Here is a 17894-nt window from a genome sequence, read left to right on the forward strand (position 1 = left end):
TGCAGCAACTACCCAACGCAGCCAAAAATAAATAAATAATTTTTTTAAAAAAGATCCTGCATGCTCCAACTAACAGCGTAAATAAATAAATAAATAAATAAATAAATATTTTTAAAAAAATCGAGGGAGCTGCAAATTTATAGCCTGGAGATCTAAACAGATAATGAAAATGGTTGCCATATATCGAAGTGTAGTGATTTGAAGGGCTCTACAGTGTTCAGGAATTAATTCACCAAACATGTAGTGAACAGCTACTTTGAGCCAGGCTGGGTAGCTAGATACTCTCAAGAGCTGTGTAAGACTTTACCAGATCTCCAAGCCGACAAGCTAACAGGGTGTCCTGACAGCTGGCAGAAACACCTGGTCAGAGACAGAGGACCTTATTGTCACAGCCCAGCAAGCAGCCTGAGCTTCACACTCCCTCTGCCCGCTCACCTCCCCAGTCCCACAGGGGCAGCGCAGGCGGCTGCTGCATGCACAGTGAGGTTGTGTCACAGCTGAGGGACCCTAAACTTTGGAAACGTCAGTTTTTTATGATGAACTGCAGGCCAGCACGGTGCTCAGAGAGGGCATAACCCGCCTTTTACACTGGAGGGAGACAACATCTCAGTCTTCCAAAGCTGTTCCCTATACAAACATCGTCAAAAAATACTCGTATTAGTCGTATGAGTATTAGAGAATACGTATTAGTCGACACAGTGGGAGGGAAATGACTTTAAGGAACCAGCTCAGGCAGCTGTGGGAGTAGCCAAAGACCCAGGGCAGAGCTGATGTTGCACCTGAGTCAGAACGCGTCTGAGGCAGAATTCCCTCTTCCTTGGGGACCTCAGTCTTTTCATTCTTAAGCCCTTCAACTGATTGGGTGAGGCCCACCCACATTACGGAGAGTCATCCGCTTCGCTCAAAGTCTGCTGGTGTAACTGCTGCCACATCCGAAAAACACCTTCACACCAACAACACGACTGGTGTTGGAAAAAACACTGGGTACCACGGTCCAGCTGACAATTACATTAACCATCACAATGGTCCAGAACAGAAGCAAGAGACTCATGGAGAATTGTCTCTCAACATGTACTTAAAGTTTAAAACTCACTAATTACACTGGTGTCTTTAGACACCTCCCCGCCAATTTATCTTGAAAATTTAAGACAAACTTTAATGATGTGAACCGGTTAAAAACTTCATTCCTCGTTCTCTTGCTGAGCGTCACTCAGGCTGGGTGCCAGCTTTGGCACGTCTCGGGCCGCCCTCGACGTGTTCAGGGCAGGAGCACAGGGCAGGACAGGACCACGAGGTGTGCGGGGCCACGCGGGTGGCCTGGGCTCTAGCCGGGACCGGGGGGAACCGCGGTGGGGGGGTCCAGACAGCCAGCGCTGCCCGGACGCGCTTCCAGGGCTCACAGGCTAGTGCGGCGGCCACCGGAGCTATTCACATCAACCAGCACCACCCGCCAGTGATCTGCCTTCCGGATGATTTCATCAGGATCTAGGAGACGTTGGCTTCCCCCCAGTTCCTGTCCCACGCACCGCCCGCCAGGACCGCCTCCGCGGGGCCCCTCGGCTCTAGCTCCCTCCCCGGGGCGGCCCCGCCCCTCTCCGCTCAGACCCCTCCCCACCCTCCAGGCTCGGCCCCGCCCACAGGGCTCGCCCCGCCCCGCCCCCTCGCGGAGCACTGTGGGAGCGGCTTCCTTGGATCCGCGCATGGCAACGTCCCGGCCGCGCAGCTCTCAGCCGAGTCCTGGAAAGGCCGCGCCAAACCCGCAGCCCTCGCGGTCTCCCTGCTCCCCTCGCCGCGAGGTAGGAGAGGGCCCGGGGCGGCGCGGGTGCCCGCCGCCCTCCGGGTGGGCCGTGGGAGGGGGCGCGGGGGCTCTGCCCCTCCCCCGCCGCCGGCCCGTGCGGCCCCGCCCGCAGCCCGCGCGCGGCCCTCGAGCCCCTGACCCAGCGTTCGTGACTGGAAGCTCGGAAATCCCCGGGAAGGCTCGGCGGGTGAGGGAGGCAGGAGCTCGGGCCCCGTCTCGCGGAGGTGGGCATTCCGGGGCCGGAGTCAGTCCGCTCCACTGGGCGGCCGGGCTGTCCGGTGCGGCCCCCGGGGGGGCGGGAGGCCGCCGGTGGGGACGGGGGCGGGGCCCCGGGGAAGCGGGGTGGGGGGCGCTTCCCGCGCTCAGTCCAGACGGCGCTAGCCCGGGAGCTGCCTTGGCAACAGAACCCGGGAAACCCGGTCCGTGGCGGACCTCCGCCGCCTTAGCTGTTCCCTGGGTGCTTCACCTTTCCCCACCGCACCCTACCCTCCGCGTCGGTCAGCCCGAGTCTCTCTCAGATCTGAACTTTTTTGGTTTGGGGACAGCCCAGCAGAAAGGACCTTCAGTTGTAAAAGTTGCTTGTTGTTCTGAGAGACGTGTAAGCTAAATTGACTTAAATGGGACTTGTAATTAGGTGGTTCCTGTTGAGCACAGTGGTCCTCACAGTGTGGTCCCCGGAGCAGCAGCAGGAGCAACGCTTGGGAACTTGTTAGAAATCCACATTCCAAGGGGTGGAGGGGGGTGATGGCGACTCCCACCTGAGACTTGGTGAATCCGAAACCGGTATGGGGGAGTGGCAGTCTGATTTTAACAAGCCCTTGGGTTTCTTCCGTTTTTTCAAAATTACTTTGCCTATCAGTTTAGCATAGATTTGTTTGTTGTTGTTTTGGCCGCTCGGCATGGCACGTGGGATCCTATTTCCTGGACCAGGGATCGAACCCAGGTACCCTGCAGTGGAAGCGTGGAGTCCCAACCACTGGACCGCCAGGGAAGTCCCAGCCCTTGGGTTTCTGACACACGCTGATCTCTGAGAACCACTGGTGTCCCATTACCTGACCTAAAGCTTTTAAGTTAAAATATTTTGTATGTCTTCTACCACTGACAATATTTGGGGGGGTTATTTTGGAATGAACATTTCTATATGATTGACATTTGCTCTCATGGTGAATTTTCATCTCCATAAAGTAATGAGAACTTAACTCAAAACACCTAAATCTAAGAGCTAACGCCATAAAACTCTTAGAAGAAAACAGGTGTAAATCTTCTTGACCTTGGATTAGGCAGTGTTTTTTTTTTTTTTTTTTTTTTTTGCGGTACGCGGGCCTCTCACCGCTGCGGCCCCTCCCGCTGCGGAGCACAGGCTCCGGACGCGCAGGCTCAGCGGCCATGGCTCACGGGGCCCAGCCGCTCCGCGGCACGTGGGATCCTCCCGGACTGCGGCACGAACCCGCGTCCCCCACATCGGCAGGCGGATTCTCTACCACTGCGCCACCAGGGAAGCCCGAGGCAGTGGTTTTTTAGCTGTAAGACCCAAAGCACAACCAACCAAAGGAAAATATATGTGTGCATCATCAAAATGAAAAGGACACTGTCAAGAGGTGGGAAGAGTGCACAGAATGGGAGAAAATAGTTGCTAGTCATTTATCTGATAAGGTCTAGTATCAGGAACATATAAGGGATTCTTTTTTCTTTTTTGGCTCTGCCAAGCACTGAGTCCTAACCGCTGGACCGCCAGAGAATTCCTCAGGGTTCCGTTTTCTCAACATCCTCACCAGTGCTTATCTCTAGTCTTTATTTTTCAGGCTGCTCCACACGGCTCATGGCATCTTAATTCCCTGACCAAGGAATCAAACCAGGGCCCTCTGCAGTGAGAGCATGGAGTCCTAACCACTGGACCGCCAAGGAATGACCATCTCTAGTCTTATTTATTTATTTAGGCTGTGTTGGGTCTTTTTTTTATTTTATTTTTGGCTGTGTTGGGTATCCGTTGCTGCGCCTGGGCTTTCTCTAGTTGCGGAGAGCGGCGGCTACTCTTCATTGCAGTGCACGGGCTCTAGGCACATGGGCTTCAGTAGTTGTGGCTCGTGGGCTCTAGAGCGCAGGCTCAGTAGTTGTGGCGCACGGGCTTAGTTGCTCTGGGGCACGTGGGATCTTCCCGGACTAGGGATTGAACCCGTGTCCCTTGCATTGGCAGGCGGATTTTTAACCACTGCACCACCAGGGAAGTCCCAATCTTTTTTATAATAACCATTCTAACTAGTGTGAGCTGAAATCTCTTTTGATTTCATTTCCCTGATGATTAGTGATGTTGAGCATCTTTTCATGTACGTATTGGCCATCTGTATGTCTTATTTGGAAAAATGTCTACTTAGGTCCTCTGCCCTTTTTTTTTTTTAAGTAATTTTTTTGACCCCTTTCTTTTTTTCTTTTTTTTTCCCGGTATGCCGGCCTCTCACTGCTGTGGCCTCTCCCGTTGCGGAGCACAGGCTCCGGACGCGCAGGCTCAGCGGCCATGGCTCACGAGCCCAGCCACTCCACGTCATGTGGGATCCTCCCGGGCCGGGGCACGAACCCGAGTCCCCTGCATCGGCAGGCGGACTCTCAACCACTGCGCCACCAGGGAAGCCCGACTTATTTCTTTTTTTAAAAAAGTTATTTATTTATTTTTGGCAGTGTTGGGTCTTCTTTGCTGCGCACGGGCTTTCTCTAGTTGCAGCGAGCGGGGGCTACTCTTCATCGTGGTGTGTGGGCTTCTCATTGCGGTGTCTTCTCTTGTTGCAGAGCACGGGCTCTAGGCATGCGGGCTTCAGTAGTTGTGGCACACGGGCTCAGTAGTTGTGGCTCGTGGCCTCTAGAGAGCAGGCTCAGTAGTGGCGCACCAGCTTAGTTGCTCTGAGGCATGTGGGATCTTCCTGGGCCAGGGATCGAACCTGTGTCCCCTGCATTGGCAGGCGGATTCTTAACCACTGCGCCACCAGGGAGGTTCCCTCTGCCCATTTTTTAATCGAGTTTTTGTTGTTGTTGTTGAGTTGCATGAGTTCTTTATATATTTTGGATATTAACCCCTCATCAGATATATGATTTGCAGATATTCAGTAGATGCCTTTTCATTTTGTTGATGGTTTCATTTTCTGTGCAGAAACTTTTAAGTTTGATATAGTCCCACTTACCTATTTTTAGTTTTGTTGCTATTGCTTTTGGTGTTAGATCCAAAAAAAATATCACCAAGACCGATGTCAAGGCACTTACTGTCTATGTTTACTTCTAGGAGTTTTATGGTTTCAGGTCATTAATCCATTTTGAGTTGATTTTTGTTTATGGTGTAAGGTAAGGGCCCAGATTTATTTTTTGCATGTGGCCGTCCAGTTTTCCCAGCACCATTTATTGAAGAGACTGTCCTTTCCTCACTGTATATTCTTGGCTCCTTCGTCACAGATCAGTTGACCGTATATGCAGGGGTGTTTTGGGGTCTCTGTTCTGTTCCATTGACCTTTGTGTCTGTTTTGATACCTAGTTTTAAGAATTTGACATGAAAAAAAGTTTAAGCCATAAACACATGTAGAGATAAATTTGACCAGAAAGGTTGTTAAATAGGTATACTTTATTTCAATTAACAATTATTTCTTATTCGAAGAATACATTTACAGCAGTGATTTTTCATAGGTATAAATGATGCAGAATGTACACCTGGCCCCAGAGACAGATGAAGATGATCTTTATTCTGGTTATAATGACTACAATCCAACCTATGATACCGAGGTAAAAAAAAAAATTTTTTTTTTTTTTTACATTGGTCTTTGCTAACCAGCTGGTTCATGAAAATTTTGGATTTGAGGGTTCTGCTTTATCATACTTTTAGATTAAGTAAGTTGATTAAAAGCCTAGAAAAGTGCTATTACTGAAGACTGTACTAACTTCTACCAATAGTAATAATTGCAGCATAAAGATGTGAAAAAGTTTATGGAAAATAATTAGGATCAATTATATACTTGTATTCTCCTGTACTAATTATCTGAATATGTAAGTTACAAGACTTAGATCACTTGAAGTACCTAAAATCAGTTTTTTTAATGCTCTAAATTTGAAATGTCATGTAGTTATTTTTCTTCTTTGAATTAAATTATACAAGTATTTTATAGAAAAATTAGAGAATAGAAATAAATATAAAGAAAAATTAAAATCATAGAAACTATGAAACCACCCAGAAATAAACCACCCAGAGATAAACATTAACTAACTTACAGTGCTTAACGCTAAATGTTTCCCTACGCACATATGTATGTGTATATGTATACTGTATCTCTGTATGTTTTTGGATAAAATGGTATCATACTGTGTGTACTGTTTCGTAACCTGCTTTTTCCCTTTTATGAATATTCGCTTTTGTCAACAAACCTATATCTGCTTAATATTTAGTAGTATAGTAATTACAGGATGAAACTGTTACTAAGACAAATACTTGAATATTTTAAATCTGTTTACATTATTGTGAGAGTTATAGTTTCCAAATTGTAAAAGACAAAAACCAAACAAAACTCTTTATAAAGTTATCTTTAATTAGCTTGTGAAGAAAAGTTAGGATGAAGTATGTGGGCGTTAATTTACTTGCTAGTATTTAAGAATCAAATATTAGCATTTAGAGGACTTTAAACTGATTTAGGAAATCTCATTCTAGAGTGTTTCATATGGCTTTCAGTCATTTTTGAATTGTTTTTTCCTCTGGAGAAAAATGTTTGCCTGTGAATTTGAGACCTAGAGAGAAAGCAAGAAAAGAAAATAGAAATCATTCACTTACTCTATATGAAATAAAAATCTAGGAGATACTGTTCATCATAGAAAATTTGAAAAATACATAAGATTGGAGAAAAAAATAAAATGACATGAATACTATTACCTGAAGATCACCTGTATTAGATATATCACCCGACGTTTTGCTGTATTCCCTTGTCTTTTAATATATTCAGGTTCTTCCCTCCCTGTATACAAACACTTATACATACACGGATATGATTACATAGACTAGTTTTAAAAAATTTGTATTAAAGCATGGACATTTTCCTAAGCTAGTGTAAATTATGAAAACCATTGAATCTCCCCCTTTCTCCAAGTCGTAAAAGTTATATGTATAAAAAAATATATGTGCTCATTGTTGAAAAACAAAATTACCCATAATACCAGCAGTCAGAAATGAGTACGGTTAACATTTTGTTGCTTTGTCTTTCCTTCATGCATACACATACAATTTTCTTTTAGCATGTTTGGAATTGAACTAATGTTTACTTTTCTGTTTGCTTATTTACATTCGGCTACATCATAAACAAAGTTTCCTGGTACTAAAAATTTAAATATAATTTTAATGGCTGCATAATACCGACTATATACAGTTGATTATTTTCTGACTATAGGATAATTATAGTTTTCTGCCCCTATTAATAACAATAGCACAATGAGCAATTTTATGCATAAATAATTTTCTCTATTGTGATCAAACATTTCCTTGGGTAGAGTCCCACAAGTGGAATTAATATATCATCATGATCATTCTTAAAAACATCAGAGAAACTTCCTAACTCTTCAGGTCATCACAGCGTGGCTTCATTATTTAACTTGAAGCAAATATTCAGAACATAACACACAAAAATAAATCACACAGTAAAATAAAAAATTTGGTTTACCCATGGTTTTCTTTTGATTAATTGGTGTAAATTAATATATAACTGAATTACTTGAAACAGTTGCTAAGGTGTTCATAGATTATGCAAATTGTTAATCAAATCATGAACAAAGGAAAAATGACAAAAGTTGTGTTGATTTGGTATTTGTAATTGGAGAATTTGTTGACAATTTTTAGTTTGTCATTGAGACTTCACTGAGCTGATTAATCAAATTTTACTAATAATTTAGGAATATTGGAAGGCTTTTCCTAAAAGATGTGCCAAGGTAGTATAATTATTTCAAAGGCAGCCCGTGGCTTTATACTTCGTGTGAAAGTTGCCTGGTTTCTATGGCTGAGACTTGTGTACTTACTTCATTTTACATAGTTGATATGGAAGGTTATGAAGATTATTTGAAGTAAAATTAAAGAAGAATCCTTGTACATAATCACATTTAAAGTACATTGTATTAGCATCCTGGTTATACAGACATTTTACTTTGTCTCCAAGGTTTTAAAAAGCTAATTGATATCGACTCCATTTTTTTGTGTATTGTTTGTGTTTGTTTTTTAATAATCAGCAAGTATGTTTCTGTGGGAAGTAGATTGCAGTAAATCAGAGGTGAGTGTGAGAACTGAGCACAGATGTATGGAGGGCTGGAGCCGAACTTGTGCTGCTGGAGGGACAGGGGACAAAGGCTACTTAGACTGGCAGTTGGAGAGGCTTGGTGCTTTTGAGAGAGGCTACAATGGCATTTTGTCCAGGAAACTCGGAAACACTGGTATCTTGCACTTGACTAATGTTACTTTCCTCAGATTCCTCAGGGAGAATGTGAGCATAGGTCAGGAATCAGCAAAGCACAGTAACGTTTTATTTCAACGGAGGCTTTGGTTCCAAGTGGCATCACAGGTTGGACCCACTGGAGCCTAGGCTGGCTCTAGTCTGAATCTCAGACTTTACCTCTCCCGTGAGATGAAAAGCCATTTTCACTTGGGCAAGCAGAGATGAAACCAGAGCAAGTGTTTGTCCCATTTCTGGGAGAGGATACAGCCTTTTCTGTCCTAAGGTCTTCTCAGGTAAGGCTCCTAGCCATGGTCCGGAATATGGAAGAAGAGAGGGGAGGGAGAGAGGGAAAAAGGATGGGGGTGATTCTCTGTTCCTACTTCTCTAGCTGCTTGGAAAAGAGAAACAGAAGAAAGGCCGTATCCTTGCAGACTTGATCTTTTAACCACGTGTGTTGATAGCACCCATTTAAACAGTAGCCAGTGAAATGGCCTTAAACTTGACTGACATTGTCAGTACTCCTCTCCCTAAGCGGGGAAGGGGCTTTGGCATTTTGTACAGTGTAAAGGGGGATTTGAGGACAGGAGTCCTTGAGCCCTACCTGGATGTCAGGAGATGGAGGAAGATGGATTATAGAGGATCGTGAACACCAAACAGTCGAGGTTAAACATTTTAAAAAATTGTCACTTCATGTTGAATGTTAAATTTGCCTTTTCGTTTTAGGAATTGGAGAATGACACAGCTTTTCAGCAAGCTGTGAAAACTAGTCACGGCAGAAGACCTCCAGTAAGTGAATTTTTTTAATTGTGGTAAAAAACACATACTTTACCATCTTAACGGTTCTTAAAGGTACACGTTGGTAGTGTTAGATTAATTCCCATTGTTGTGAAACAGATCCCTGGAACTCTCTGTCTCCCCAAACTGAAACTCTGTCCCCATTAAACAACAACCCCCATCTCCCTCCGCCAGCCCCTGGCCCCCACCGTTCTACTGTCTTTATGAGTTTGACTATTCTAGGTACCACATATAAGTGGAATCATACAGTTTTTGTCCTTTTGTGACTGGCTTATTTCATGTAGCATAATGTCCTCAAGGTTCATCCACGGTATAGCCTGTGTCAGGGTCTCCTCCCTTTTTAAGGCTGAATAACATTCCATTGTATGGATGGACCACATTTTGTTCCATGGACACTTGGGTTGCTTCCACCTCTTGGCTGTTGTGAATAGTGCTGCTATGAACATGAGTGTGCAAATATCTTGAGACCCTGTTTTCAATTCTTTGGATATATACCCAGAAGTAGGATTGCTGGATCATATGGTAGTTCTATGTTTAATTGTTGGGGGAACCTCCATACTGTTTTCCATAGTGGTTAACGCCATTTTACAATCCCACCAACAGTGCACAAGGGTTCCAGTTTCTCTACAGCTTCACTAACACTTGTTATTTACTATTTTTTTGATAGTAGCAATTTTAATGGGTATGAGGTGATTCTTATTGTGGTTTTGATTTGCATTTCTCTGATAATTAGTGATGTTGACTGTCTTTTCATATGCTCTTTGGCCATTTGTATATCATCTTTTTTTTTTTTTTTTTTGCGGTACGCGGGCCTCTCACTGCTGTGGCCCCTCCCGCTGCGGAGCACAGACTCTGGACGCGCAGGCTCAGCAACCATGGCTCACGGGCCCAGCCGCTCCGCGGCATGCGGGATCCTCCCGGACCGGGGCACGAACCCGTGTCCCCTGCATCGGCAGGCGGACTCCCAACCACTGTGCCACCAGGGAAGCCCTGTATATCATCTTTGAAGAAATGTCTGTTCAAGTATTTTGCCCGTTTTTTAACTGGGTTATTTGATTTTTTTTTTGTTGAGTTGTAGGAATTCTTTATTGGGTATATGCTTTGCAGATATTTTCTCCCGTTCTATAGGTTGCTTTTTTTAAAATTCTGTTGATCGGGTTCTTTGATGCACAAAAGTTTTTATATTTGATGTAGTCCCATTGGTCTGTTTTTGCTTTTGTTGCCTGTGCTTTTTGGTGTCATAGCTGAGAAATCATTACTAAGTCCAATGCCATGAAATTTTCCCCTATGTTTTTTTTCTAGGAGTTTTATAGTTTTAGGTCTTTTTACGTTTGGGCCTTTAATCCATTTTGAGTTCATTTTTGTATGTGATACAAGATTAAGGGTCTGATTTCATTCTTTTGTGTGGATATCCAGTTTTCCCAGCACCATTTGGGAGAGACTGACCTTTCCACATTGTATGGTCTTGGCACCCTTGTTGAAGATCATTTGACCTTTTTAAAAATAATTAATTAATTAATTTAAAAATTGTTTTATTTTATTTTTATTTATTTATTTTTTTGGCTGCGTTGGGTCTTCGTTGCTGCACGCGGGCTTTCTCTAGTTGCGGCAAGCGGGAGCTACTCTTCGTTGCGGTGCGTGGGCTTCTCATTGCGGTGGCTTCTCTTGTTGCAGCGCACGGGCTCTAGGTGTGCGGGCTTCAGTGGCATGTGGGCTCAGTAGTTGTGGCTCATGCACTGTAGAGTGCAGGCTCAGTAGTTGTGGTGCACGGGCTTAGTTGCTCCGCGGCATGTGGGATCTTCCCGGACCAGGGCTCGAACCCATGTCCCCTGCATTGGCAGGCAGATTCTTAACTACTGTGCCACCGGGGAAGCCCCTGTCCTCACTTCTGACACCAGTTGCAAAACCACCTTTAGCGTCGGTCCTTTTCTGAAAGGACTCGCAGAACTTGCTGAAAGCTGGTATGCTTACGGTTTATTACAGGGGAAGGATACAGGTTAAATCTGCCCAGAGAAGAGAGACACAGGGCACAGTCTGGGAGGGTCCAAACGTGGGGCTTCTGGTCATCCTTTCCCTGTGGAGCCCTGGGTGGCATTAACCTCGCAGCCACTCTGAGTGGTGACGGTACTTGGGAGGATTGCCAGCAAGGAAGCCTTCCCACCACTCTGGTGTCCAGAGTTTTCATGGAGGTCCATTACGTACTGTCCTCATGGCTGCCCGTTAGTCTCCAGCCCCTCCTGGAGGTTCAGGCTCCTAAGTCTGAAGTTCAGACTGTCTGGTGGCCAAAGCCCCCAGGCAAACAGGGGTGTGTCAGACAGGACATTCCAGGGGCCTGCAGATCTCCTCCCAGTAGCAAAGGGCAAAGCCAGACCTCTCTTTGGGTGAAGTCAATTCTTGACTACACATTCCACAAGCTATATTTTAATTTTAAGTTTACTTTCATTATGGAAAGAAAATTGTAGGTTAAGTTCTTGCACTTGGCTAATGACAAGGCCGTAAGCTTTTTGAGGAGGCAGACTGTCATATTGTTCTTCCTTTGCCTGCTGTGGGTCCTCCACAGATCTTTATCACATGACTTAGTAAATAAGCAAACATTGTCTTTAGGTTAGTGATTCTGGGAATCAGACAGGTGGTAATGTCTCCAGGCTGGCCCTTCATCATATTTAGAAATGACTTCAGAGATCCTCACGTGATGATGAGGAAAACAAGCCAGGGGAGGCAAGGTCTCGCACTCACCTATAACCAGGACAGAGCTCAGGTCTCCAGCCGCCTTGAATGATATTTTCATCACACCCTACTTAATGTATTAAATGGGAAAAATTTGTGCAACTGTTATATGAAAGGGACTGGGCTCACTTAAGAGGGATAAAATTCCAGCTAGCTCCAGAGGAACTTAAGGAGGAGAATAAAATGGACAGAAATAGAAATTACAAGGCATAATGTACTATGTGTTGTAAAGAGAGTATAAATTGCTATGGGACCACAAAGATAAGTTCTTTATCGCTAGTTGGGACAATGAGAAGAGGCTGCTTAGAAGATAGATTTACAGTTGGATAATTAAGGCTGTGCACAGTTCAGATTGCCTTGAGATCTGTGAGGAAAGGCACTGTGGGGGAGGGTGCAAGGGGAGGAAAGAAAGCGGTAACGTAGGATCCAGTCCGCTTAAGAGATCAGTCCAGCGCCAAAAGTAAAAACCAGGGGAACAGATCTAGTCATTAGTGAGGAGTTAAAAAGAAAAATGGTCTCTTTCCTTCAATTTGTTCTCACAGAAAAATATTGCTGAGACCCACATCCTTCCTTTTCATGTTTTTCCAAGACCTGTTATCTGTCAATTAGGTCAAGTTTGTTAATGGCTTTGTTCAAATTTTCTATATTTTTACTGATTTTTTGTGTGTGTGGAGGGGAACTACAGTTCTATTAATGAGAAAAATGGTCAAATCTTACACTGTGATTGTGGTTTTCTTTCTTTTTTTTAGGTTTTTGATTTATGTATTTGGAGTAAAGACATTTAGAATTGTTATATTTTTGTGTTAAATTGACCCTTTTATTGTTATAAAATGTCCTGTCTCTAGTAATGCTGTTTGTCTGTTTTGTCCAATATTAGTATATTGCTAGAGCTACTCAAGCTCTCTTTTGTCTAGTGTTGTTTTTTTTTTTTTTTGCGGTACACGGGCCTCTCACTGTTGTGGCCTCTCCTGTTGCGGAGCACAGGCTCCGGACGCGCAGGCTCAGCGGCCATGGCTCACAGGCCCAGCCGCTCCGCAGCATGTGGGATCCTCCTGGACCGGGGCACGAACCCGTGTCCCCTGCATCGGCAGGCGGACTGTCAACCACTGCGCCACCAGGGAAGCCCTTGTCTAGTGTTTACATTGTATGTCTTTCCCATCTTTTTACTTCCAGCATTCTCATATCTATATATTTAAGATGTATTTATTAGCAGCATGAATAGAGCTCTGGGTTTTTTGTTTTTGTTTTAATATTGTCAGATAATCTTCTTTTGGTCTATTTACATTTAATGAAATTACTGATTTGGTTTAAATTTGTTGCCTTAGTATTTGCTTTTTGTTTTTTCATGCCTTTTTTATGTTTCATTTTCTCTCCTTTCTTATCTTCTTTTGTTTGATTATTTTTTATTATTCCATTTCTCCCTCTGTTATCTTGGGAGCTTACATTCTTTAGCCATTTTTTAGTGTTTTTGTAAAGATTACAATACTCATCTTTAACTTCTCAAAGTCTAGTATAATTTAGTATTTTACTACTTTCTGGACAATGCCAGAATTTTACGTTATTTTCAGTTTTCAGTTCTAGAATTTCCATTTATCCATTTTTTATAGTTTTTAGTTCTTACTGAAATTGTCATCTTGTCTTTTAATTCGCTGAACATATTGACCATAGTTGTGTTAAAGCCTGTGTCTGATGTTTCCATCGCATGTTTCCCCTTCTGCCTGTGTTTCCATTTATTTCTCTTGGTTTTGGTTAGGTAGTCTTGCTCCTATGTGTCTGGTTGTTTTAGGTTGAATGCCAGGCATTGTAAATGAACATTTTTAGAGATAATTTTAGGCTGTATGTCTCTGCTGTCTAGTGTGATAACCACTAGCCACATGTGACTATTTATATTTAAATCATTTAAAAGTAAGTAAAGTTTTAAAATCCAGGTCCTATTGCCTGAGCCCCATTTCAAATGCTCAATAGCCACATGTGGGTAGTGGCTGCCTTATCAGGACCGATATCTTTTACTAGAGAGAATTTACTTTTGCTTATGGCCTCAGAGATGCAAGGAATCCTGAATCACCTGAAGCCAGTTGAGTTTGAGATGATTCTAAATTGGGCTCCGGTCTTACAAGGGCTGGTGTCCTTCTGATTTCCCTTCCAGTCTGAGTGTAGCCTTTGGAGGTCAGTCAAGTCTGAATACTGGAGGATTGCCAGGGCTGCCACCTCAGCAGGCCCAGCTCCAGGGTTTATGTCTTCAGCCCCGTCTTCTGTGAAAAGCTCTGTTCCTTGCAGCCTGGGCTTCCTCATTAACAGACACCCCTGGGAGAAGAGCAGCCCAGATGCAGCTCAGCCCTCAGTCTTCCCTTCTGTTCCTCAGCTTGAGGCCTTGTAATTCCTCATGGCCTTGATGGTTCTCTAATGTATCCAAACCGATTTTGTGCAAAAATATTTTTGTCCCCAGCTGCCTTAGTGGTTCTTAGAGGGAGAGATGTTTAAAACAGCGGTCCGTCAAGCCAGCAGTAGAACTCCTCTAAAAATGATGTTTTAATCAAATACTTAAACAAAGATGCCCAACAGCTAACCTGTTTAGCACACTTTTTCACCTCTGCGGTCCTGTTTGATTCCAGTTACAAGTTTGTGATCAACATACTTTGTATCTTTTTTTTTTTTTTTTTTTTTTTTGTGGTACACGGGCCTCCCACGGCTGTGGCCTCTCCCGCTGCGGAGCACAGGCTCTGGACCCGCAGGCTCAGCGGCCAGGGCTCACGGGCCCAGCCGCTCCGCGGCATGCGGGATCCTCCCAGACCAGGGGCACGAACCCGTGTTCCCTGCATTGGCAGGTGGACTCCCAACCACTGCGCCACCAGGGAAGCCCCATACTTTGTATCTTTATTTCAGAGATGAGAACATTTAGGTTCAAAGCAATAAAATAAACAAGCAAGTAGAGGGAGAGCTGAGATTCAACCCTAGATTCCCTGAGATCCTCTGACTGTTGTTAGACCCAGCGTCTGGCAGTGATAATCATGCAAAATGAATGGTAGGCGTGACCGTGAAGACTCATCTGTCTTATTGGCCCCTCAGGTCATTCTAAAGTCCCTTTTCTCCTTTAAAATGAGTTCCAGAATAGGTCTCCTTCCTGATACTTAAAATACTTGGGCTCTTTAATATTTAGAATAATTTAAAAGAAATTATTCTAAATATTATATAAATATTTCTCTATTGATGAGCCTATATTTTCTATTTCTTTTCCAGTTTTCTATTATATAACTTAATCTGAATTCTATTAACTATGTTTTTTTTCCTCCCCAAGATAACTGCTAAAATACCAAGCACAGCAGTTGCTAGACCTGTAGCTACTGGATGTGGGGTAGGTTTTCTTAAGCTGAAGATATGAAGATGCATTTTCTCATACATAAGTTCAGTTTAGGCAGTTAGTTCTAAATAAGTTTGGCTACCTTTCAGCCCATGACCTGGATATATTTTCCATTTTGGTTAGTGATGAACATTATAAATTGTTGATTAATAGCTTTGAATATTTTAGTCATTTTGGTTTTAAATATAACAGAAAATATTTTATTGTCTTTTCCTACCTGTAAACCTCGTGTTTGTTGATTGACTTCTTTTCATTTTCTATATAATATAACCAAGTGTCATGTGTATTCCATTCGTATATCTTATGTGAGGTTAGATGTTATTTAAACATAATGTTTATAATTTTTAAAAACTTACTAATTAATACATGAAAAAATAAAATTTAAGAAAAACTTCAGAGGCATATAATTGGGTCTTGCTTTTATTTGAGATCGTTGGAGGAAAGATGCTATATTAAAATTCATAAAAGAAAATCTTTTAAATCTTGCCCAAAGTACCTACAATTTGGATATTTTAGCTTATGTGAAATAATAGAGGAATGGGAGAAAAATGGAGGAATGAGGTGAAATAGTGTTTCCTAGTCTTTATGATAATATTTCTTAGGGGTCATAAAAATGGTTTTAGAACCTAGAGGTCCCGGGCACTTGCCTTCCAAGTGTCCCTTCCTGTGAATGAAGAAAGTGGCCTTATACATTATATAACAGTGCGTCATGTGATGCATACGTTTATTAATCAACCAAAGCAGGTATCACTCATAAATTTGGTTTTTGGTGATGTTTCAGAATAGGAGACAGCAAGCTTTTCTGTGAAGGGCCCTGTGATTTAGGCTCTTCGGAACCCAGCTCAGCATTTTCAGAGAGGCAGCCACAGACGATGTGCAGGCAAATGGACTGTGGCTGTGGCCCAGTACAAAGGCTGAGGGTTATAGTTTGCCAATGCCTGTTTTAGAGTTTTATTGTTTGATCCTATATCCTTGGGAGATAAATGGAAAAAAATTATGTTTAGGTTTACTTGCCAATAGAATGAAGGAAAAAAAGGTATAAAGAAAACTTTTATACTTTGGTTTATAAATTTAAATGTAGGCCTTTTTTGGAATCGTTTTAACTTAGTTTTTTGTTTACTAGTCCAAGACATCCCTGGCATCGTCAATGGGAAGACCAATGACAGGGGCTATTCAGGTATCTCCATTGTGTGGGTGTTCATTTTGGGCCTTTCCTGTGACTTAGAATATTATTACCAACGTTTTTTTAAGTTGTTACTTATATAGTGACCCTGGTTCTTTAAACTGTGGGCTAAAGTTTGGACCGTTTGAAATCTTTGGTGGCAAAGTCTCTTAGGATTTATTTACTCAGGTCTCAAATGAAATCCCACTGGGAATGGACATAGGCCTGATAGTTTGCTTGTAGGATGTACTCTGGGACTTGCTTTTCCTTTGCTGTCATTTACAGCAGTTTCTGTGGTTTCTCTCTTAGGCATATAGGAGACCAACCAAAAGTAGGGGAGTAGCCAGTTACTAAGCTGCATAAGGTACTATCTAAAAATCCTTAAGAGTGCTTTTCTTTTCAAACTGGGAGTAAGTCCAGTTCGACAAGGAATCAAAATTTGATAGAGGAAAGGTGAAGTGCAGACAGACTGGCACGTGAGGAGGTGGGAGCACGGAGCAAGCCGGCAGGGGACGAAACCAATGTTAGACGCTAGGCTGTGTTGCGACGTGTGTCGTGCAGCTCTGCAAGTAAGAGGCAAGTCTTATTTAAGAATGCTCTTTAAATGATGCTTGTTCTCCTAAGGATGGAGTTACTAGACCCATGACAGCAGTGAGAGCAGCTGGTTTTACCAAAGCAGCTTTGAGAGGTTTGTTCTATTTCAGCTATTAATTTTTTTCAGATCTTAAAATTTTAAAAATGTTTTTGTATGTGTAAATATATCATCATATTAAATAAAGTCTAATATGCCATTGATTATTTTAGGGGCCATTAAGAAAGGAAAGGGGTGATGGAAATGTTCTGCATCCCAGTTGAGGTGGTAGTTACACTGGCACGTAATCTGTCAAAACGTGCCGAGCTCCACATCTAAAAGTTGTATGTGAGTTAGAGCTAAGAGTTAAAGGTGAAAATAGTATTTAAATATATGATAAGTTAAATAATAATGTTTAAATAAAATTGTTGTGACAAAAATTAATGATTATTATACCAGGAATGGAAAATTAAAAGGCTAATACCAAGTTATTACTCACATGATTGACCATTTAGAGTTCATAATAGGGATAGATTACTATGGGGGAGAAATAAATACCGAGAAATATTTATTTTTGTTTTTACATGGTAACACACAGTTTTATTTACATGGTTTTATGTATGTTAAAAATTTTACCAGTTTCTTAATATGCAAAATATTTATGTAAGCATAAAAAATGTGCATTCCATTTAATAAATAGGTAAATTAAGTAGCATGTGCGCGGTTTCATATCCCTTCGGTTGTGCTGGATTGAGCACTAAAGGTGAACTCTTCACTGTGTCTCAGGCTCTGCGTTCGACCCCCTCGGTCAGTCGCGGGGCCCTGCACCGCCCCTGGAGGCCAGGAACGAAGACAGGTATGCAAATCCTGTGCTGCTCTGCTGTGGTTGTTGCATGTTCTTAACTTTTACTTCTCAAGTGCATAATCTTTATATATATGAAAAGTTCATGTCAGCAGAATAGTAACCAAAGCATCATCCCTGGTTCTCGGAACTAGCAAAAGAATCAAGTCTCAGAAAAGCAGCCCTGTGTATTCCATGCAGTTTT

At 42.8% G+C, this 17894-nt stretch overlaps 1 protein-coding gene across 1 annotated transcript in view; it reads left to right on the top strand.

The window, feature by feature from the left end:
• Positions 1 to 2001: 2001 nt before the first annotated feature.
• The window catches only part of IFT88 (intraflagellar transport 88), a gene marked incomplete at its 3' end in the record, with an annotated part of 74242 nt that continues 58349 nt past the window's right edge, over positions 2002 to 17894 (top strand). Inside the window, 7 exon segments of the mRNA XM_081214532.1 lie at positions 2002 to 2022; positions 5462 to 5557; positions 8959 to 9021; positions 15053 to 15109; positions 16239 to 16292; positions 16902 to 16965; positions 17635 to 17704. Of these exon segments, the coding sequence (XP_081070658.1) occupies positions 5468 to 5557; positions 8959 to 9021; positions 15053 to 15109; positions 16239 to 16292; positions 16902 to 16965; positions 17635 to 17704 (398 nt within the window). The 5' untranslated portion in view covers positions 2002 to 2022; positions 5462 to 5467.

The sequence above is a fragment of the Mesoplodon bidens genome (assembly GCF_964165515.1).
Source record: "Mesoplodon bidens genome assembly, chromosome: 17".
Classification (NCBI taxonomy): Eukaryota; Metazoa; Chordata; class Mammalia; order Artiodactyla; family Ziphiidae; genus Mesoplodon; species Mesoplodon bidens.